Genomic DNA, 25,248 nt, shown 5'->3' on the forward strand with positions numbered 1-25,248 from the left:
TGACAATTAAAATTAGGCATATTTATACTAGGCAAATGCAAGGACATGGAAATCAGAGGTCAGCATCTTAATAAAGAAAAGGTGAAATTTAGGCAAAAGATCACTGAATTAAACAGGAAAGAAACTTTAAACTATGATGAATATAATTCTCAGTAAAGATATGAGCAGTTATGACTACATATCACATATATGACAGAAACATATACAAAGCAGAAATTACAGAACATACAAGGAGAAATATATAAAAACAAACTAGTAGTAAGATATTCTAATTAACTTCTCTTGATTTATCAAAGATTGAGTGGAAAAAATAAGTAGGTACATAGGATAACTAAATAGTAAAGTTAATAAGAAAATTGATTAATTTATATCAGACTCTGTATCCTAAAAATAGAGAATATATCTTCACTTTATGTACTCATAGAATATTCATGAAAACAGGTTATATATACACAAAGCAAATTTCAATAAATTTTAAAAAGTAGAAATAGTATTGATATATTCTCTATTCATGAGACAATAAAGTGAGAAATTAATGGAAAATTTAAGAAACTAGAAGATACTTAAATTTGGAGATTTAAAAAAACAATCTCTCTTGAACAACTCTTGGGTGAAAAAAGACTTAACAAACCGAAATTGAAAAAATTTTAAAGAACATTAATAATGAAATACCACATGTTAGAAAGCAAGGGAGAAAGATAAATGCTCAGAAGAAAATTGGAATAAGAGCTGACAAAACAAACCAAAGGAATACAAAAAAAAAAGTAGAGATTAATCAGTAGAACACAGAAAATAATAGAATAAACAAATCTGGAAATTACATGTAAACAAAACAAAGAACCCACTAGGAAATCTAATTAAAAGAATGAGGGCAAATGTGAATTCACAAAATATAAAAGAAGAAGCAAGAAGTAACCATAGAAAGAGATGAAACTGAAGAAACATAAGAGACTACTGTTTTCAACTTTGAAAAAAAAATTGTCAATCTATCTGAAATAGTTTTCTAACAAAACACAATTTACTCACCCCAGAAAAGATCAATTTTGATAGAATAAATGGAAAATGCTTCAAAAGGCTACTTTTAAAACATTACCAAGTTCAGATGATTTCCAGAGGAATTCTACCAAACCTTTAAAAAGCAGGTAATTTCACTGTTATTTAAACAATTCCAGAAGAGACAAAAGTAAGGAAATTTTTCCACATTATTTTTATTAGTACAGAAAGTATGTAATCTAGTAGTTTCAAGGATTACAAGGATTGAAAAAAATCAATCAATCAATCATTCATTCACAGGCTAATCTCATTTCCAAATATCAATAGAAAACTCTAAATAAAATAGGAGCCAAAATAATCCATCAGCACACTAAAGAAATATAATTCACTATGACCAGAAAAGCAAGAACAGTTCAGTATTGGATAAAACACATAGTATATATAATTCACATTATCCTGTCAACAGATTTAAGGAGAAAATCACATGGTCATCTCTATAGACCATGAAAAGGCATTTGAAAAATTTCAATAAATTTTCTTGATAAAACATTCAAATAAAAATAAATGGGTGATACCTTAACATGAGAAAATATATCTATGTTGGCTAGCCAAAGCCTACATCAGGCATGACAGGGAAACAGAGGCAAAGCATTTCCACTAAAGTATAAAATAAGACACTATGACCAGGATCTTCATATTACATTATATGGCGCTAAAAGCCAACATGGGGCTCACTGCTTCACCTCCTTCATGTCTTGGCTCAAAATTTACCTTCTCCATGAGAAGTACCCCAATCATCCTATCTAAAATTGCACTTGTCCCTTATTCTGGTAGCCCTCAATGTCTTTATCCTGTTCTGGGTTCTTTTCCTATCATTCATCATATTCAGCATTTTATAAATTTTACTAATTTATTATGTCCTTGATTTTTGATATCTCCCCCTGCTACTATACAAATGTCAAGAGGAATTTTGTCTAATCTGTTCCAAGGGCCTAGAACAGTGCCTTGTTCACAATAGGCCAATAAGTATTTGTGAACTGACTAAATGAAATAGAAAAAGAAATCAGAAGAACAAACTTTGGCAAGGAGAAGACAAAATTAACACTGCCAGTAATATGATCACATACCTAGACAAATAAGAATGAACTAAATGTCTATCACAAATCACAAATGATGAGAATTCAATAAAGGTATCAAATACCAAACTGATGTATATACATATTAACTAGTTAGAATATATAATAGAAGAAAGATCCCATTTATAATAGCAGCCAAAAAAAAAAAAAAAGAAAGCCCACAAATAAATTTAACAGGAAAGGGGTGCAACACCACTAAGAGATTTGAAGGATGCCTTCAACAAATGGAAAGACATAGCTAGCTCTTGGATAGGAGGAGTCAACATCATAAAGTTGTCAAACATCTTCAATTTAATTTTGAAATATAATTTTTAAAAAAATGAACAGACTTATTTTTAACTAGATAGTTGCACAGTTCGCAAACAAAAAAAGCCAGGAAAAGTTAGCAAAGGCAGAGAAAGAAGGTGAGGCTAACCCTACCACCATGTTTCCCCAAAAACTAGCCAGACCATCAGCTCTAATGAGTCTTTCAGAGCAAAAAAATGTAAGACCCGGTCTTATTTTACTATAATATAATTTTATATTACTATAATATATTACTATTATATTATATTATATTATTTATATTATGTTATATTATATTATAGGCCGGGTCTTATATTCATTTTTGCTCCAAAAGACACATTAACTCTGGTGGTCCGGCTAGGTCTTATTTTCAGGGAAACACAGCAGATAGAAAAACACATTACAAAGCCTCAATAATTAAAACAGGGTGGTGTCAGTGCATAAATAGATGAATAAATGGAACATAATAGAATGTCCATAAATAGAGTCAAATGCATTCAGGAATTTAATATGTGGCCAAACCAGTAAGGGAAAAATTCAATAAACATTTTTGGGATAGAATATGCCAGGATAAATAACCAAATGCATGAAAGATTTTAAATGCAAATAATGAAACCATATACGTGAGAAAGAAAACATGGAAAAAACACTTTATAATCTTAGGATGAACTGTTATAGCCCTGACTACAAATCCAGAAGCCATAAAAATTCTGCATGATATAAAACACCATTGCAAAATCCAAAAAAAAAAATACAAACCCAAATGACAAAATGGGTGAAATGCTTGCAATTTATCACAGACAAAGGTTTGGTTATCTAGCATATAATCATCTCCTAGAAATTGGTAAGAAAAAGACTCCCAAATAGAAAATTATAAAAGGAATATGAAAAGATAACCCACAAAAAAAGAAAATACAAGTGGTTCTTAACCAAATGAAAGGATCCTCAACCTCACTCACAAGAAAAATGCAAATTAAAATTACACTGATACCATTTTTAATTCATCAGATTGGCAAAAATCCAAAAATTTAATTAACAACCTCAGTTACAAATCAACAGGCACTCTCATATGCTGCTGGTGGTAATGCAAATTGGTACAACCTCCATGGAAAGCAATTTGCAACATTTATCAAAATTACAAACGCTAATACCCTTTGACCAGCAATTCTGCTGTTGGAAATTTATCCTATGATATTTATACACAGGTACACAATGACACACATACAAGGCTATTCATTTCATCATGGTTTGTATCAGCTGGAAAACACTGGAAACAATCCACCTGTCCATCAATGGGGAACTGGTTAAATAAATTATGGTATTTCCATATAACAGAATAATATGAAACTATAATTAAGAAAATAAAGATTTGTATTACTGACAAGAAAACATCTCCAGGATCTTTGAGAAGAATAGTAAATATGCAATTTCTTTTGTGGGGAAAAATAAAAATACTTATTCATATTTCCTTACATGGAGGGATTCTGGAAGGATATGTGTCCTTCTGGAATGACATATGGGAAATGAATAAAATAATGGTGGGGGAACTGGGTGGATAGATGTTAGGAATGGGAGAAAGACTTTTTACTGTATACTTTTAAAATAAATGTTCATTTTTGAATATGAACATATTATCTGAAAAAAGTTCAATTTTGCAATGTTATTTTTAACATTAATGGATACATTATGCATAATAAGCACGGTAGTACAGAACATTTCAGAACAATCATCCTTAAGATCATTAATATTTTAACAGTTCTTGGGTTACTGTAAATGGTTAGATTAAGCATGATTGGATCCTAGACTACCTTGAAGCAGATCATCGAAATATTCTAGTATCTTCGTGTCCATATGAAGCTATTCTCAAAATTCTCTCTCTCTGGGTTTTTCATTTAAACTCTTTCAGGTTATTTCCCCCATGTTTGCCCCTTTACAGTATGATGTTTGAGAACATAGGCTTTAGAAAATAATTTAGCCTTGCACCTTTTACTGTCTGTAGGACCTTGGATCAAAAGCCTCAGTTTTCTGATGTGTAAAATGGAGGTAATACAAATTTCATAACTTTGCTGTGGATTTAGTGAGTTTATTGTGTACATAAAACTCTTAGTTCTATGTTTGGCATACAATAAGAGTTCTAGAAATACTAAGTACCTCTACTATTATTACATTGACTACTAATACTTTCTACTGGCCTGAATTTTCTCTGGATGCTGAACTCTGGCATGTTTTGATGGATACTCTGATTATAAATTTTGCATGAGAGATTTAGGGTGGAATTTCATCTTCAGTCAGTTCAAGTAATAGTACATTAATTGGTTACCATTTAGACAACCATATATTTATGTGAATTTCTTATGTTTGAATTAAAACTCCTCTGCTAAAACACATTGAGATTGTATCTAATAATCTTTTCACTCTTTAATGCAAAAATAACTTTAATTGTGCATCAAAAAGCAATTAGCATTTTTTCAGGCTCATACCAAAAGTGCAACTACATATTTTTATTATGAAATTCAATTTACCTCAAGACTATACTCAGAATTATCTCATAGTATCTCTAACTCACAATGTCTCTCTGTCATTGTAATCAAGATAGTTTAAGGAAGAAAGTTCCTATTATATTTATGAAATTACTATTTCAGTTGTAAGAAATAGTGCCAATTTTAATTACTTCAATGTCAATAATTCACATTAACAATAAAATTGATTAATAGTACCTACTTCCAATGTGTAAACTATTCTAATAAACATGTAAAAGGCTTTGGGAAAGGAAACATACCAACCAGGTTTAATTTTCAAATGTTAGCAAGGGTTAGAGTGTAAAGATTGACTATCAGAAAATTCACTGTGGACCACAGTGAGCCCACCACAAAACACTGCCACATTCTTGTTATTAATAAATGTCTTCTCTCTTAATTCCTTCAGAGAATATACAACCAGAGATTACCAACAGAAATATTAGAAAAACTGTCAATTATGCTTAATCCTTGGGCGATAAACTGGAAATTTTTAATTAAAAAACGAAAGCCCTCATATTAATAATAGAATAATATACCTTGAAAGAAAAATCGAGGTTGCTTTTGTTATTAAATAAATGTTTAGTGTGACATCATGCAGCAAGTACTGATTTATATCTCGTAGAGATATTTTTAAAAATGTAAGCCCTGAGAGAGATTGTAATCCACTAAGCCAATTGAGACTTGTGAGGTAATAATTATGATATAAATATGCAGTGACGAGGCTGTGCTAGGGGAGGTCAGAGGGAGGTGACCACAGAAAGGACTTCGCATTTTAATTAGGCCATATTGAAAGGTAAAAGTTCAATGACCAAATAGGGTGGAAGAGATCGTTTCAAACAAAAGGGAATAGAAGGAAATAGAATGTCTTTGTAGAACTGAACAGACAGACTACAGAATGGAATAAAAAATAGTGGGGAATAAAACAGAGGGATTCAATAAGAAGCAACAAGGCTGAGAAATTCACTTTTTTCATAAGCAATGAAAAGCTATTAAACAGTACTTTGACCAAAAGAGTAATTTTATAAAAGTTGCTATAGGAAGAGTATACTGGCAATTGTGTACAGATAGATTTGGGTTCTGGAGAGAGGAAGAGAATGTTCTAGTAGTTCAGGCAAAAGGTCCATATGAGTCTGAAGTATGTGCTATGGAACTGAGAAAGGAAGAGATGAGTGCAAATATATGGAGAAAGACTGCTAGTAATTCCAAACATTTATTGAGATATTACATTGTAAAAATTTTAATTTTATTAGTTTATCATCTCAACTATCCTGAAGTAGGTAACTTGTCTCCATTTTACAGAAGTTGATTAATGTAGTCATGATGACTTAGCCTTAAGTATAGTGCTGGGACCTGAACCCAGACTCACTTGACTTCTAATGCCAACACTTTCAACCTCTATGCTTTCTAACATTTTAAGCTCATTGTACTGAACCTTGAGGAGAAAACTGAAACCAAAATATGAAGAGAAAGGAATATGAGGAGAAAGAGTTGGTTCAGGAAGATTAGATACAAATCCTTTCTTTAACCAATCCAGTTTCCTGAAGATTATTATGTTTTCAGCATTATCTGAACAACGTTTCCTTTCATACTATCCACTGGTCCTCTTTTAGTCTCTAAACATTTGATTTAGCGTGTGATGACCCACTGTCATTTAACTGAAATTCTATTGTTTTATCAGGTGAGAAGTTTCCTGACAAGATGCCTAAGGTGCAGTTAGTCATATCATATGAAGATGCGAAGCTGACCATACTAGTGAAACACATGAAAAACATTGTAAGTTTGTCATATCTAATGAGAAACATGTAAACCTACATTTAAAAATCACTTGCTTCTGTTAGGCAATTAATGTTAACATTAGTGAGAGAATGGGGCCAGACACCAGGTGTAAGTGACTTACAATGAACCAGTTACAAGGTTCTACCTCAGTATGATTGCGATCCTTGGAGTAAAGGCTATACAATATTTCACAGGAAAAGTCCTAGAATGAAACAGACTTTATTCATAATAAAGTGTGAGGGGAAATCTAGTGAAACTATTTGAGAAAGTAGAACTAGAGTATCAAAGGCTAAAGAAAAAAAAAAGCTTGGTTGCAAGAATTTACATCTATCTGATCAGGCTGAGCTTGCTAGAGGACTCATCTCTCTGAGTGGTGCCAGCACCTTCTCTGTGAGGCCAGGCTCTCTTAGGATTTCACTCCAGATTCCCATTGTACTTTGAGTTTATACCACCACAATAGTTATCATATTCTGATATAATTGCTCACAGATATTTTTTTCCTCAAAAGGTCATAAATTGTTAGAGGACATGAACCCCATCTTTGCACCCCAGAACCTAGAACAACTGTAGTTAGCCTCTAAAGAAAACTTAAATCTGCTCTCTGTATTACACCCCATTCCTCCCGAAGGATGGGTCAAGTCAGAAACAAGGACAGCAATTGGGTCACGTCATTAAGTGAGAGAGGGAGCTTTCCATGACACAGGTAAGTTATTAGTGCAGTAAACAGAAAAGGGTAACTCTAAGCCTTACCAGCTTCTTCAGTCTTCCTCTAGTCTAGTCAAAATGGGTTCTCCACATGGGGAAACGCCCCAGGAGACTACACAGACGTGGAGAAAGTCAGTATCACTATTTTGGCTTTCTCCTTTATGCATCTAAATCTCTCAGGATTCCCTTGGAAGGATTTAAAGGAGCAAACTCTTCTCAACATGACATGTATCTGGAACATACTAGAAAATAATAAATATTTGTTCAATGAAGAAATAGTTGGCATAAGTTTCTGGGGATACATCCATTACAAACTTGGTATTAGCCAGATATCCAAGGATGCTTGTTTATAAATCTGTGATGTTGGCAATCAGAATTTTTTGTAATAGCTAGGCAAATATTATTAAATTTGTTTTTCTAGAATTTTTACTCAAAAAATAAGTATTTCCAATTGCTTTTGATAAGATCATCATCTTAGATGAGAATAGCAGTTGTTTAAGAAATTCTTAGGCTGAGAAATAAAGATTCAATTAGATATTATTAATGGCTATACCCATACTCATGCACTTTAAGTATCTATATAAATATATATGATAAAATAATAGAATATTAAGAATGGTGTTATTCAAGTTAACAGGACTTTTATATGTATATGATTATTAACTAAAAATAGTCCCTTTGGAAACTGAATTTTTATTCCAGTAAGGTCATTGCTCAAAAACATTTTAGAATATGCCTGTTGACATTGCTTTTAGATCTGACATATAAACCGCACAGTAAACTTAGTGATGTCACTCGATAGTCATGCCTAATATTTGATCAGAAGCAATATTAACCAACTTGGTCACCCGTTTCATTCAGCAGATGAATCCCCAAATTACTTCTGACAGTTTTCAAAAATGCATTTTACATTCAGATGAAGTTGCACTACCAATAAGGATGTTCAAAACGAAAATGATGCAGACATGAAGGGAGGCTCCCCTTCATTAGTGAGCAAGCACAGATTTTAAGATACTGATCAAATTATGACTAAATCACAAATGATCAGATTAATCCCACAAAGAGCAAAAAAAAAAAAAAAGAAAAAGAAAAGAAAGAAAGAAAAGAAAAGAAACATTTAGGGCCACTAAAGCCTATACACTGTCAATAGCCTCCGAAAGAAATCAATGAGGAAGCCATACTTCCTGCTGTCTGATTTAGTCTGCCTGCTGGTTCCTCTCTTCTCTCCAGTCTCTTATCATTGCCCTGCTATTCATTCCTAGACCTCTTCTCTTTTCTATCGTCAGCCTTGTAGCTTTAAATACCACTTGCATGTCTTTCTCTTCTGTATTTATAACTCCAGCCTGGAACTCACCCTAAAATCCAGAGTCAAATGTACCACTTATTACTCAACACTCTAATAGAAGTTCAATAGACATCACAAACCTAACATACACCAAATCTAACTTCTGATCATTGCCCCCCTAAACCTGCTTCTTTTGCAAATTTCATCATCTCATTTAATAGCACCTTTATCCTTCTAGTTGTTCAGGTTAAAATGCTTAGCGTCATTTTGACAAACTACGTGCATTTTTTTTCCCAGCAAATTCTGCCAGCTCTGCTGTCAAAATAAATCCAGAATCCCACCATTTTTCATGTCCACTGCTACCACTATTGGTTCAAGCCACCATCATCTCTCAACCCCATTACTGCCGTAGCCTCCTTACAGATCTCCCTGCGTCTGCCCTTATTTCTTTATAATCTCTTCCTAACCTAGCAGCTAGAACATTCCTCTGAAAACAAATCATATCCTGTCACTTCTCTTGTCATTATCCTTTTAGGAAGGAGTCTCATATCACTTACAATGAAAGCCAAAGTACTTATTAAAATAATGATCTGTGAGATGCTACCAATCTGGCCCCCTTGACGTCTCCCACCTCACTTCCTACTACAGACTTTTTCAATCACTCACTTCATCCTCAGTGACTGCCTAGCTGTTCCTTGAAGATGACAAGCATGTTTTTGCCCTAGGACAACTGTACCTCCTGCTCAGTTTACCTGGAATGCTCTTCCCCAGGCTCATGACTCAAAGTCTCCATCGCTTAATCTCATATGCCCAGAATGACCATGTTTTACTGTCACCTTTTCAGTGAGGTCCTCACTGACTTCCATCGGTAAAACTGCAAAACTATCCCTCTTTGTTGCCACTTCCAAACTTTTCTTACTTTATTTTCTCCACTGCCCTGTGTCACTGCTGTAACCCCAGTGGCTAAAACAGGGTCAAGTACATAGGAGGTGCTCACTGAATGTTTTGTTAAATGAAAGAATGTCAAATTACTTCTGATGTGAACAACTAAGAGCTAGGTCCTTTCTGACCTTCCTAAAATCATCACAACAAAGTTCTGAGGTCTTGCATTTTCATAGCTTCTCTTAAATGACTATTTTATTTCTTCTGCTTCTGAAGACAGAGATAAGATTATGTTTAAAATGACAGAAAAATCTATTTATAAATTTTCAACGTATTTTCTCTGCTCATTTCAAGTTTTAACTAATCGTTATTTATTTTTTTAGCCTTTAGTATTTTCACATGCCAAAGTAATCAGACTAAAGAGTTGTGTTTGATTTTATTTTAATATTAAAATGAATTATTATGCCTGCAGTTTTGTTAAATTTACTATTAAGTTTGATGAAAAGAATTGTTTATCTTATATTAAATCTTTGAAGCTTTGATCTGAGAATTACTTTCCTCCTGTGAGATCACAAGCTAAAACAAATTGCTAAAGCGTTTTCCTTTCAAAGCAGTAAGATATGATGTATTCTAGTGAACAGCAACTGACAAAGTAATGCAGTGAGTTAGAAGCTTAGGCAAGATATTTTAAGTAATATTTCAGTTTACATAACAAAAAATATATAAAAGTTATTTAGATTTGAAATATTTTTTTAAATCACTCTAGTATCTTCCCATGTAACCCACTTTAAAATGTTCTCTTCCATTGACTTGTGCAGTTTCTCTCTATGCATGTGTCTCTGTGTATTACAATGTCTGCAAAGTCACTCCCGGTTCCATGGATTTCTTCCAGTCTGTATCACTTCTAGACTCTTTTCTTCGACCTGCTCCAGAATATGAGCATTCCAGAAGCCTCTAAAAGTAATCACTAAGCATGCCAGACTCTCTTATGATATTGAATATGCTCACAATATTAGAGTCTCTTATACTGTAACAGAAGACAAGTTATTTCAAATGAGGAGCAAGAAATAATATCAGGGAAAGCAGGAAACACCTAAAATTGGGTGCTGTCAATCCTTTCACAAAATATAAAAATGGGAGAAAATAGTTACCGTATGAAATTAACAGGAGAGTGAAAGAACAAGAACTCCAGGATAAATACACAGAAACGTATTAAAATTTTATCATATATACATATATATATATATATATATGTATATATATGTGTGTGTGTATATATATATATATATATATATATATATATATATATATATTTAATTTCTTACAATTTTAATGTGTATATGTAGCCTGGGGTTCTTGTTTCTAAAATACAGATTACTGGGTACAACTCCCAATGACTTTGATTCTGTAAGTGTAAGTTGGGATGTCTTCATCTGTGTTTTACAGACATTTTCTGGTCTCATGAATTCCTCTACTCCTTCATTTCTAGACTTGTTTTCCTCTCTCCTGCTCCCAAATATGAGCATTCCAGAAAGCTCTCTGATGCAAGCAGTCCATGGACCATACATTAAAAAGCATTTCCCACGTGGTTATTTATACCGTAAATGGTACTCTACATTCAATTTGAGTTCTATCCTTGACACCAAGTGAATTGTGATGTCTGTTGGAATAGAACAGACACAACAATTAGATTTGGTGAAGATAACAAAAGAGGTTGTGAAAATAAAGCTCAATTGATGACAATACATGAATTTTGACATATAAAAATAAAAATGTTCTGTTTCCTTTTAAAACTAACTTGGTTAAGTGACTATCCCAATTCTTTTCAATTTTTAAAAATCTAGTTTTGTGAACAAAATTTGTCCTTGTTCCATCCTATATGCACTTCAATCTAAATAAATGTCAATTTCTCGCTAAAGGGTAATTTTCTAATAACAATTATCCCATTAATTGTATTTGGAATATATTCCCTGAATAAAAAATTATTCTTCCAGAGTTGGCCCATTAGGATACTGATCTCTCATTTCACAAAATAGGATGCAAAGCAGTGGGTAGTGAAGCGTACTCAGTCCAGATATGGATATTTCATTGTGTTTCATTGTGTTGTTTTTTTTTTAACCAGGGAAACACTGACCCTCAAAGATTATCACTTATTTCTTAATAAAATAAACTGTAAATTGTTCTATAAACCTATGATAACTGATATGATTATTACAATTGATCTTTTTCCAAGAACCAACATCTTTAACTAGTCCTTTTTTCTTAAACTTTTCTGTTTTCAGGATCTCCATGAAACTTGACTGTCTGTACATTCTCTAAACATCTTTGACAGCACTCTTTCCAAGCCTTCCTTAGTGCTTACAAATTTAAGCTAGATAACGTATGTAGAGACTTAATAGATGTTGGCTTCACCCTTAAGCCCTTAAATGTGAAAAATTTCCAATTTTCGGGGCTTTAACTCTTCAAACTAATTTCCTATAAATTTCATTAAGTCCTGAGGATTCAAAGATTGTATGAATTACTTCTAAACTTATATCTCTACTTTTCATAATTCTTTGAACTCAATTTACATATTTCCAACCGCCTGGCAGGCATTTGCACTCTGATATCATGGTATCTCTTTAAATTCGACAATTCTAAATTACAGTCCTTTACTTTCCTCTAAAGCCAGCTCCCACTCTGAAGTACTTATTTCAAAAAAATCATTGCATCATCCTCCACTAACCCCTGATCGATTATTTTTAAATTATTTTATAATTATTTTCTATATTTTGACACATTGCATTACTCATTTCATTTTCCTGTTATTTTTATTATTGTCGAAATCCTATCTTAGAGCTAACTCTGGGTGGTGAGCACACAATGTTATATATAGATGATGTATCATAGAATTGTACACTTGAAACCTATGTAATTTTACTAACCATTGTCACCCCAATAAATTTAATTAAAAATAGATAAATAATCCTATTCTATATTCTCTGTTAATTCATCCATGGATTATTTTGATTGACTTCTATGATATCCCTTTCCTTATTTTCTATTTCCTCTATTTTATCCTGCATAAAACCATTTTCATCACATCAATAATAAGTTTTAATAGTCTCTATAAATTTCAAATTCCTTAGCCTAATGTTTAAGGTACTATACAATCAAGCTATAACCTGCCTTTTATATTCCCCTTCCCAACACAAAACTTGTATTATATTTTAGAAGGTTTATTCATTCTTGATCAAACACATGTCATTCTAGCTGACTATATCATACTTCTGCCTATCTGCTATTTACCTTCTACATCCAACTCAACTTTCAGGCTGAGCTTAAACTTCTCATCTTCTCTGAAGCTCCTGGGTCACTCCTGCTCCTGGTGATCTTTCCGTCCTTTGGCCTCTAATATTACACTTACTGTATATACCATCCACTTTATATTCACTGCCTTATCTCAGCTTTTGAAACTTTTATCTTGGTTCATCCTGTAGTTTCAATTTTTGTTGGGAGGAGTGTTCTATGAATGAAGTATTTTTTCCTCTTAAATATACTTTGTCAGATATTTATATAACCAGTTTTCCTTTGATTAATGTTAGTATGCTATACCTCTTTCAGTTTTTTACTTTTAACCTTTTTTAATCTTTACATTTAAAGTAAGGTTCTTGTGCATATGATACAGAGAGATATATAGAGAGAAGATATGTAGATTGATGATTGATTGATAGATAGATAGATAGATAGATAGATAGATAGATAGATAGATAGATAGATAGCCATACTGTATGTTGTAGCTAGCAATCTCTGGCACATAGATATATTGACTCACTTAGAACTTCTTAAAAGTTTTCCCAAGAGCTATTGTTAAGCCAAGTTTTTCATGTTCTGTATTTGCAGAGTGAGTTTTCCAGACCCAAAAGAAGAATTTGGCATTGCCTATTGTTTTTAACCTTGTTAGATACTCATACAGTTCACCATTCCAGCTCCTCATAACTCAGTCCTGATTATCTAATCCAGCATATTGACCACAACACTCAGGTTACTGAAACCTATACATCATATATGTATCTTTATTTAAATCGTGATAACACTGGATTGTAGGACAGGATCAAGGCAAATAGTTAGGTATGTAAACCTATTATATTTTACCTCTGAATTACTAGTTTCTGCTTTTTGCAATCAATCTTCTTCCCCTAATATAAAGTATAACAACATCATAAATCTAATCTTCTAGTATATCATCTGTTTTTCTCAATTCCTCAGTGATAACTGATAAAAAGTAATCTGTCTGTTATTTGTACAATGGTCTCATCACTTGGGGATAGAGGCTAAGGGTTAAGAGATTTAAAATCATTTAAAGCAATCCAGTCCAATTGTAAAAAAAAAAAAAAAATCAAACAAACAAACCAAAAAAACACTTTAATTACCAGCTAACTCATAAACACCTCTTCAGCATTTTCTATTGAGTAGATTGTACAGAAATAAATGAGTTTTAAGGCCTTATTTCTTACATATTATTAAGACTGAAAAATGGAAAAACTTGCTAAACTTCACAAGGCACTCAGTAACAAAGTCTGGAACTATAATTAGAATTCTGAATTTTAAGAAGCAATTCAATTTGTATGTGTTGAGTTAGAAAACAAATTATAGCTACTAGACTATGACTTCTGTGTAGTTGTTAACTACTCCAAATTTATATATATATATATATATATATATATATATATATATATATATATATATACACACACACACACACACATATACATATATATACACAGTACACACAGACATATATACATACTAGGGGGGTGAAAAAAATGTATACAAGTGGACACTTTGGTCAACATTGCTCAAGCAGTAGTTCACCGTAATCAGAAGTGTCTAGACGCTGATGGTAACCACCTTGAGCACCTCTTGTAATTGCAGAAGTCAAACATGACTTGTATTCATCTTTTGTTATCGGTATATACTGAGCACTACAATTTAAATACAATTTTCCTTTCTTAAAATGTGTATACATTTTTTGGCAACCTGTGTGTATGTGTGTGTGTGTGTGCATGTGCATGTGAGTATATGTATGTTAATATATATATCAAGATGATATACAAATGTCAAGGTGATCATGAAAATGAGTTTGTTATTTCTTTGAAGGTAGAAATGATTTTGATCACTTTTCCTCTCACAGACCATACAAAGTGCTAGACACATGGTACTTTTTAAACTGATTTTTAAACTGATTTTTAGAAAACTTATTGGAAATCACCTACTGATAATAAGAATTCTATTCAAGGCTTAAATGGGCATGAAATGAAGCAGAACACTATCCTAATTCAACTCACAAGGGCCTGAAATCATTCCACTCTATATTAATCAATACGCAGAGAAAGACTGGAAAGATCATTTCACCATTTTTTTAACTGAAGCGCACAACAAACCATATATCAAAAGCACTTTTATTGTACACCTGTACTTTTATTGTCTTTTTAGAGAAACTCTTCATGACGGCTAGCCTAAGTTTTGAAATTGCAATTTGGCATGCACATAGATGAGGAAAATGCTTTTTTATTGTGTTGTTTTGTTTCTGGCATAGACCTCAGGTTTTTATAGGCCTATCATATTTTAATCATCATCAGTTGAGTTCTACCAAAGCCTGTATTATCCTATGATTGGAAACATTTAAGTTATAAAAAAAAAAAAAAAAACATGAGGGAAAATTCTCATAAATTATTCATAAAAAGATAATAACCTATTAAATACAATTAAGTTTTGAATTAATCTACAGAAGCTTCCAAAGTGTCTGATATTTTTAAACCATGCATCTTTATCACATTCCTGATAAAACTTGATCTAGAAGGGCTCTTAATTTAAATCTGACGGTTTCCTTTTTATTCTTTGTAGAGTAAATATAAGGTACTGGTTAAGAGCACAGAGGTGTTATAGAAAAGAACTCTTCAGTAAAATAAAGACAACAATACTGGCTCAAGGATTAAAGAGGGTATTTTAAATTAAGTATATACTCATTATATGGTAGCTATTATTATTATGTATGAAAAATAAATATCTCCCTCTACACTCACATAAAAATACTAAAGGGTTGTTGGTATAGCCTACAATGTGAGATGGTTTTATTTACTTTCTAAGCCATTTATAATGGGCTTTGTTTATATTTTTCTCTATTTTGATAAATTAGCCATGTTTTCAACATACTTTCATTTGCTGACTGTAAGAACAATTAAAGTAGCACTGAAAACCATTTTAAATGCTGTGTACAAGTTGAGGCAAGAAACAAAGGTAGAAATATTTAATTATTCATACACCTATAACAATGCCATTTAGAAGTCAACACTGTGAACAAATATTTACTAACATACATACATTTTAAGTTTTATAAACTAAAATAATAATCAAGCTAAGAAACCCTTGCATTTAACTCTTCAGTTGAGAAAAAGTCTCTCAACGAGTGAATGGCTATGAATATCTTAAGGCCTTTATTTTCAATCTTTTCAAAGTGGGACCTCTTTTTAAACTGAAATAAAAAATAAAAAAGTAAACAAGAAAAAAAAAAAAGATTCCCACATACGTATGAGACATCTTTATTTCCTCTGTAGGGAAAACTTGGTGCTAATGTGGATCCAGCTCTCTGCCTCCACCCAAAGGTTCCCATAAGGCACTTCTCCAGTTAAATTCAATGTACCTTTTCTATTTCTATTTCTTCCATGTACACCTCAAAAGGGGAGCATGAAGGGGAAAACTTGCATGAGGTTGAGAGAAGGTACAGGAATTTAGCACAAAAATATGACTTTAGTTCACAGTCCACAATTTATTAGGCTCCCAAGAAACTATTAGGTCATCAATGGCATGTAGAAGCAGATATTAACTCCTGCTGTGCTTATTGTCAAGATTTTTAATGAGGTAAGTGGGAGAAGTCCAGAGTGATGGGGAAGACTGTTACAGAAGAATAAGTAAGGCCCCAGGAAAAGAGGACAGCAATTAGAGATCAAGTCTCGGATGAAATTGAAGACAGTGAGATGACTTTTATTCTGAGACTGAGTACAAATAATTATGTTACAAATCCAGTCTAGATCCAGTTGGGGGGTGGAAAGAGGTAAAGAAGGAGAATAAATATCTAATTGTTTAATATGATCTGAGACATGAGATAAAGTCAAAGTTTTAGAAGTGGAACATTGAAATATTAGACATAATGAGCAGACCTTAACACAGATTCTCCTGATCAGTCACAAAATCAATGACATGCTAAGTGTTCGAGGTAAACACCTACGACAGACTTTGAAAACAGAACCCAAAATACATCCACTTTACCCTGAGTTGGCTTTTTACTGCTTAGTATCATAACAAGAAAAGTTGCAATAGAGAAGACAAACTATTTAAATGGAATCTTGGGAAGTTAGGAAAACTTTTAGTTTTTATATTGCATTATAAATAATGACTCAACAAATAGCTATGGAGTACTTTCAAAGAGCTAGACACTACGAATACATACGTCATTCATTCAATCACTTGATAACTAATTAGTGTCTACTATATACCAAGCATTGTGTTAGGGACAGATTTCCATGGGGGAGAAAAAGGAATGCCATAAAAGGAAGGCATAGCCATGAAAGGAAAGAAAACAATAAGCTAAATGAAAGCCCAATTTCAAGTGAGGATTTTAAACTTTTAATTAGAGATTTAGAAACATGTTGAACGCTTAGGAAGAAGGAACTGGGGGGCCGGGGGGGGGGGGTAGGGCAGTAGGGTAGTGGGTAACCAATGGAGCAAAGCTCCCAGAAAATGTGAGGAGAGGCAGGTATGGAACGAGGAGACATGGGTATTCCTTTTGAAGAATTTCTGATCTCATAAGGAAGATAACATACATGTGAAACTATTTTTAAAACCGAGAAAATGATGAACATTTTAACAGAAAATCTAGAAAATACAGAACTCGCAGTTAATATGAGCAACAAAAGAAGTTTACAAGACCTCACATTATCTTCTGAGCACAGGAAAAAAATTAGCCAAAGTTCTGGAGGAAAGTCGTGGTGCTGCTTGAATTCAGTGCACCAAGAATAAGAAATCCCCCCGAGTGACACAGGTACTTCTTTGTTTAGATTGAGGGTCAAACTAAGAACTCTGTATCCTCAAAGCCTTATGACTCTTCAGGCCAAAGGGTTAAGTCTTTGTGAAGGTCTAAAAGCAGCCAGAGCAAAAAAATCCTAGGGTGAGCCATTTAGACAAATAGGGGTTATTTAATCGTTGTAAAGAAAAATTTATTTCACATAAGCATAAGGGCAAAGCGTGAAATGAGAAATATTGATGAGGAGACAGCTAGTGATTTCTTTAGTAAATTAGCTGAGATCTTTAAAAGCAGGCTATGGTGCGGTAAGAAGAGAAAAAAAAATAATGTTAATAAGACAGCTGCTTTGAAAAAACATTCTATTCAAGACTTGAGGAATCAATGCCTACATTTAAAGCTGCTAAGGACAGACGAGGCCTACTGCTCAGATCTAATGCACCCCTGACTTAAACTGATATCTGTGCTGTTCTATTATTCTGAAAACTCCAGGCTATTGAAAGACCTTGTCAAGGACACTAACTTGGAAACAGAAGCCCAAACTTTGAGTTGCTAAATGCTTGGTGAGGTGTGGTATACAAAAGATTTTCCCCTTCTGTAGTTGGGAGTTTATTCTTCAGGCAGTGAGGAATCCTTGAATGTTTCGAGAATAACAGTGACAGGATCAAAGCAACTTTATAGGAAGGTTAAATAAATGAGTTATTTACAGGATAAATGAGGGAAAGAGGTGGGAAGACTGGGACATCAAAAGTAATTCAAATCCAGTTATGATAAATTAGGGACTAAAGATTTGTAGTGGCAGGTGAGCTGAAGCAAAAAGGTAGGATGCTGAACTTGGTACCTACTTGGATTTCAAAAACAAAGACAAAGGAGGCACCAGGGAAGAGAAATGATATCATTTAATAGGATTTTAACAAGTGGAGAAAAATCTGTTTTGAAGTGATGAGGAAAAATGGAAGATAGATTTTGTTTCGAGTTTATATAAGGGTGCTAAGAAGATATCCAGGTGGAAATATTCACGGGTCACTAAGCTGGGATCGTAAGAATGAACTAGAGATTGTTTTTTGGGAGTCATCCACATCAGTGGTTCTCACTTCGGGTCACTTTTTTCCCCAGATGACATTTAGCAACGTCTGGAAACATTTTTGTTTGTCACAGCTAGAAGGATGGTACTACGGGGTTCTAGTAGATAGAGTTCCAGGATACTATTAAAACAGCCTGAAACTCTACCTACTAGATGACAGTAGCAGAATAGCCACTATAAGAGAGAATTAAAAGAATTATTTGGCCCCAAATATCAGTAGTGCCAACGTTGAAAAACCCTGCTTATAAATGTCACAGTAAATTAGGGATATCTTGTCCAATCAGTACATATAGCATATTCATGTTTAGTTTATAAACAATAAAAAATAGTATAAACATTTACTGTGTTTTACTCTTATTTCAGGCACGGTCCTCACATTACATGGTTTATTTTATTTAATCATTTAAATACTATGAGATAATATTCTCACATAATGGGTTTGGAAACTGATCCACTGAAAAGTTAAGGTGCCGGCCAAAAGCCGCATAGCTGGCAAGTTGGAGGGCCCAGATTGCAATCAATAAGTCCATTTCCAGAACCATGATTCTGACCACATAGTGATTAAAGGTATGGTAAGATCAAACCCATTGGCAGATAAGACAATTACACAGAGCGAAAACCCTTCCTTCATTCTTCTCACCAAAAAGAAAATATCCACTCTCTCAAATATTAATAGCAATTTCTTTCTCTGCCACTGAGCCACTAAAGATCTCATTATGCCATCGATACATTTCAGAATTCCTCCTCCTGCGGAAAGCTTGCAAGTCGGGGAGGGATATCTTGAGCTCCGTCTAAAGCAACAGTTTTGACCATCTTAGTATTTTGACATATGGGTGTGACCAGATGTATTTTTGTGGTATAATTTGTGGATAAAAAAGAGCCAAATTTTCCTAATGATAGAATTTTTACCATACATTAGAAATGAATAAAAGTTAGTCCTACAATAATATCATATTTTCTTATTTCCAATATGCTTTTTTGAGTGCTAAAGAAAGATGTAAACATAAAGTTAAAGACGTTGGGGTGACCCTGGATGTTCACATGTGAATGTCAGTGATTCAAAGCATTAAAATACATTTGTTGAAAATTACCAATTTCATGAAATGTATCAAAATAAGCATTTAGTTCCTCAAGTTTAATGTTTAAATCATCCTCTTTAAATTACGCAAACATATCTGGTTTTATTAAACCAAATATTCAGAGTTTTAATACCATTTACTTTGCATCTGGTCAAGAGTGCAAGATAAAACCCATTTCTTTGAAATATGGCAGTTTCCAAATTTTGAGAGTGGGCTCATTCTTCAAATGATACATTAAGAAATAAAAATATCCATTATAAGGAAAGATGGAAAAGAAGAAGGAAAGTTCTGGAACCAGAATGGCAGAGGTGTGGGATAGGGGGCAGTAGTTAGGAATAACGGGAAGAGCGGATCCAGAGAGCCACCCAGCTGGCATCCTTGCTCAGGCAGCAACTTAGAAAATGTATGGGGCTCCATAGAACACAATTTGAAAGGGGTTATTTAATATATTTCAGGAAAATTTAGATAATAAAATTATAACCTTTTTAAAATCTTGTAAGTATATTAAAGTTGTAGGTCTGGTATTTGAATTAAATTCTGCTTTAAAATGTGACATTAGATAATATACATATCATTAAATGCTACATCTCATTTTATGTGTTAAACTTGAATTTTTTGATGTTCAAGTGGTGTACTATATCCTGAGGCACTTAATTACTGTCTCTGCTTGTGCCTTATATTCATCTCTCAACCATTTCTGTCAAAAATGCAAATTTAGATTTTACTGTAGAAAAATAAAGTAAATTATATTTAATGGACTTTTAAATTAGTTCTTTGACACAACACTTAATTTAAGATAGACAATTTTACTCTTTTAAACTGTACTCTGGGGTTATTTCTGAACCATGATGTATTCTTTTTGATTGTTCTCTTATTTTCTGATAAACAGAGTGATGGTAATACATCTTGATCCTGCCTTTGGTCTAGATATTTAGTAGCTATGTACTTGTTTTCTTTGATAGCAACATGCATTAATATTTATGACCATTTTCCTTTGCAGCATCTCCCAGATGGCTCTGCGCCCAGTGCACATGTTGAATTTTATCTTTTACCATATCCCAGTGAAGTCCGTAGGAGGAAAACAAAATCTGTTCCAAAATGTACTGACCCCACTTACAATGAAATTGTAAGTATGGTTCATCTCTTGTTCAGTCATTTTGTATTTTTCTTATCATTTTTCAGCTTAAGAACCAAATATGGAAATTTTGCAGTAATTGGCAGCATTATTCCATAAAGGAAAGACATTTCCCAAAATAGCCACTGTGTGCTGATCACTGTTCTAGATGCTGTGGGAACTGGAAAATATACTGCTTTCAGAGTGCTTATGAACAAATTTTCAAATTGTGGCTAGCCTCCAGTAAGAGTCTAAGATTACGTGGCATTTATTTTACATACTATTATTATCCCTGACTTCTTCTTTTCTCCAACCTTACTTTCCTTTACCTGGTTTTCCTTACCTAATAAGCTTAGTATAGTCTAATCTGTATATAAAAATACATTTCATAAAATCACATTTGAAAAAATGAAATAAACAAATACAAAATACCAATTAAATTACAGTTAATTTATATTAGATCTAGCTCTTTGTTTCATTTGTATTACAAGATTTGAACATCCAATCCCCTACTTATAAGGCAAACCCTACATTTATTCTCTTGATCCCATCCTTTCACATCTCTCTGTACCTTGCTCAGTTGATTATTTGCTCTTCTTAAGGCTGTCTCATCTATTGGAGCTTTGATTCAGAAAACTTTAAAAACCAAATTAAAACAAACTCAACTCACTGTTTCTAAAGCACCTAATTTTTCTTTCCCTCCCTGTCATCCCCAAACTTTTACAAAATTAACTCACATTTTCTGCACTCACTTCATCACTTCCTTTTCACCCTTTAATCCTTTGCAATGTGGATTCTGACCTTAATTGATGCTGCTTTATTCATATGGCATTGAATACAGACAGCTAATTGCTCAATCCAGTGAGCCGTCAGGCTCTCCGCTCCTGAAGTTACACAACAGCACGGCTGAATGTGCCCTCTTTCTTGACACCTCCCATATGCTTCTTGAGTGCTTCCTTTTCTTAATTCCCTTCCATCTTGTCTAACCCCTCCCTTATTTTCCTTCATTGCCATTCTTCCTCTTAAAATAGTGTTGCTGGAGTTCCATCATCCATCTACCCTTATCTCTTCTCCATAGTTATTCTCTCACATTATCTGGTGTATCCACAGGATTTTTTTTAGGTTTGCATCTGATTCTATTCCTCAAGCCCTGGCTTTTTTCCTAACATTTTAACCTACATTTCTACCTGATTACTGAAGAGCTCCATTTGAATGTTTCCTAACCACTTTTAAACCAGGCTTTCCTCCTCTTTTTGCCATCTCAAAAGATAACTTCCAGTGACATCTGCCTGTCTCTCACTCACCTGTCCAACTAATCACCACATTCTGTCAGCTCTCCTTGTGCAGCTGCCTGCTTCTTAAATCTGTCACTTTCTCTCTGGTCCATCGCCATTTCTTTGTTTGAGGTTTTTGTGACTTTGGTTACTTTCATAGTCTCTATCTGCCTCCTCGCTTGTGTTTTTTCATTCATATTTCTACGTAAAATGTCTTTCAAAAACTAGTCATATTTGTTAATCTCCTGTTTAAATTTTTTCAAAGGTTCCTCAATTCCTACTGTATAATGTCAAAAGTCCTAAATATGATATTCATAGCCCTTAAAACTTGACTCAGTAATTTTTCTAAGTTATCTCTTGGAACCATATCATCCTCAGACATTTTTCAAAAATATTTTTTTTGTTTGGGGATAAATATAATATTCATTTATATGTATAATATATATTTACATATTGATATTATATATATTTATAAACACACACATATATATATACAGAGAGAGAGAGAGAGAGAGACTTCTCTAATTTAGTAAAGAAAGATATTTTGACATTTTATTTGTCATGATGTCAGCAGCTAGAGGTATACAACCTCCCAACAACATCACTACTTTCTATACTTTTGGAGTACAAGACCCCCTACTTCGATATCATGAAAGTTCTCAGACTCAGTGCTGTACTTCAGCATTTGTAATCTAAGGAAGCACATAAAGACAAAAAGCCACTAACAATTCAGGAGAGTTTTTAAAAATTTGTGTTTTATATTTCAAGCTTTATGTATTATTATAAACAGTAGTACGTATATGTGCATGGAGATTATATGCTTGTTAGGTCCATAAATTTCTGCTGGCTTGCAATATTTCGGGGCCCTCATACATTTATGACCCACTGATTAAAAATCCCTGCAAAAATTTCTCCATCAGGCTATACTTGTAGCATGAACACATACCACTGACACGAGAAATTTGAACACATGTAACATTGTTTCAAAAACCATAGTCTTTGCATAGCAAACTCCAATTTATACAGAATCCAAATGTGCAGAAATATGAATTAATGTGTGGATAAATTACCTCTTTTAGTAATGATTATTATAATATAAACAAATTTGGCAAAGGAGCAGGTTAAATTTAGACAGCCATGAAAAAAGAGGGGAGAGCTATGTTTTAATTTTTACCCAATATACTCTGTGTCTGTAGTAACAAAAACATTTCTTTTAAGAAATGCAAAAACAAGTACTGTACACCAGTTTTAACTCTGGTTTTATTTTCTCTTCACCTCAGCTGTGATGTAAGCCCTCATCTCTGTGCCAAACCCCTCCATTATTTCTGGGCATCCTCAACGACACTTTTAATGTATTTGCTAGGGAGCTCAGTAAATTATCACATGGCATCTACATTGTTTCTAACTTCTCCCCTGCTTTGTTTCCCAATGATTACTACTCAGCCATTCACCACAGGCTGGCATTTCTCAAACCGCCAAAGCCGTGTGCATTGTTCTGGAAGTGGGAGAGAATGACCTCGCTCTCCTTTTTATATAAATCTCTTAGAGAAATACAAAGGGGTTAATACATTGCATCACCAATATCTTACAAAAATCTTCATAAAAATAGTTCTTTCTGTTTCTATTCACAGCCCTCCCTCCCTAAAACCTAGACCTGAGAGAGGCTGGGTCACGGATATTGCCAAGTTGCCCTTTGGTATCCACCCTTCAGATACTAAAGCTTTCATACAGAGCCAAGCTTGTCTTCTTGACACTTCACAGAGTTAGTCTTAACAGGCTTTGCCAGCAGTCTCCCAGAAAACTTCCATCACACACCAATCCCGGTGGCAGACATGATTGGGCTCAAAGCGGGGCAGGGCTGGTGACAGATGCTCAGAACTGCACTGCAGAACTCGGATTCTGGCTCCAAAGCCAATGCTCTTTCCATTCTACTACCTTTGGCACCTGGTTAAAAGCCATCCTTTTTGTTTTTAAATGACTCAGATTCTATCTTATAACAGAATTATTTTATTATAATCAATGTATTTTTTACATGTATTCCTTCCTTAGAAATTATCCTATTATAAAGCATAAGGAGGGAATTAGAAAGGACAGAACATGATCATTCTGTGTGTGTTACATACTTTAAAATATCTTCCAGAAGGTGTATGATTATTTGGCATAGCGCTAAGTATGTGGTATACTCGATAAGCAATAGCTACTGTTATCTGCATGGTCCTCTCATTTGATATGCAGAACACAATGAAAGTTCAACTTGTAAATAAACACATTGATGTCATGAGGCTAAACATTTCAACCAGAGCCACATAACTAGACTTCAGGTCTAAAATTGCATGATTCCAAAGCCCATATTGACCCCCCTAAACTACGTTGTGTTATCCCTCCCTTTCTCCACCCACCGAGTTCTGTTCTCAGTTGTTTTGAACTCTCCCTTTCATTGTCCTGTCTCCTTCACTTCTCTTCCCACCAGCACCAGACACTTTGGTTTCTATATTATTCTTCTTCCATTGCAATCATTAAAATACACGTTAGAATGATTAACTAGACCCTGGTGTCAAATACCACACAACGAGTGCTTATATATAAGTTAATAGATATTAATTACTTTAAACAAGGTTTTCTACTTGATATAATAATTTCAAACCTACAAATTCAGTATTTGTCAGGAGGCAATGAAGACTTGGTTCATGCCCATGGGTAAAATGTATTATAAAATGAAATCAAAATAGCTGTACATTTTTGATCTGTTTATGCGAAGGCAGAATACATATTAAATCACTTGGTGAAAAAGTTTCAAAAAATATAGTCATTTGTGTACTTCACTAGCATTACCCTCTAATTATTCATTGCACAGTAAGAAAAGAATGCTTTTGTTTTAACATGGATGCAGTTAAAGAATTAATAGATGTATGTCATCTATGATGTGCCATGCCCATAAAATTTCAGTCACTTTTAAGAAAATTAATTTTGCATAATGAAGCACAATGAAAAAATTCCATAAAGTAATATAAACTTTGGAGTTCAAATGTTTGTATTTTAACCAAGAAGGCAATTAAT

At 33.5% G+C, this 25,248-nt stretch overlaps 1 protein-coding gene across 3 annotated transcripts in view; it reads left to right on the plus strand.

The window, feature by feature from the left end:
• The window catches only part of PIK3C2G (phosphatidylinositol-4-phosphate 3-kinase catalytic subunit type 2 gamma), a 272,726-nt gene that overhangs the window by 244,870 nt on the left and 2,608 nt on the right, over positions 1–25,248 (plus strand). For all 3 annotated transcript variants that reach the window (XM_033116158.1, XM_033116160.1, XM_033116161.1), the window contains 2 exons: positions 6,612–6,706; positions 20,804–20,929. In XM_033116158.1, the coding sequence (XP_032972049.1) occupies positions 6,612–6,706; positions 20,804–20,929 (221 nt within the window). The remainder of the gene's footprint in view (positions 1–6,611; positions 6,707–20,803; positions 20,930–25,248) is intronic.

This window comes from Rhinolophus ferrumequinum, chromosome 10, assembly GCF_004115265.2.
Source record: "Rhinolophus ferrumequinum isolate MPI-CBG mRhiFer1 chromosome 10, mRhiFer1_v1.p, whole genome shotgun sequence".
In the NCBI taxonomy this organism is placed as follows: domain Eukaryota; kingdom Metazoa; phylum Chordata; class Mammalia; order Chiroptera; family Rhinolophidae; genus Rhinolophus; species Rhinolophus ferrumequinum.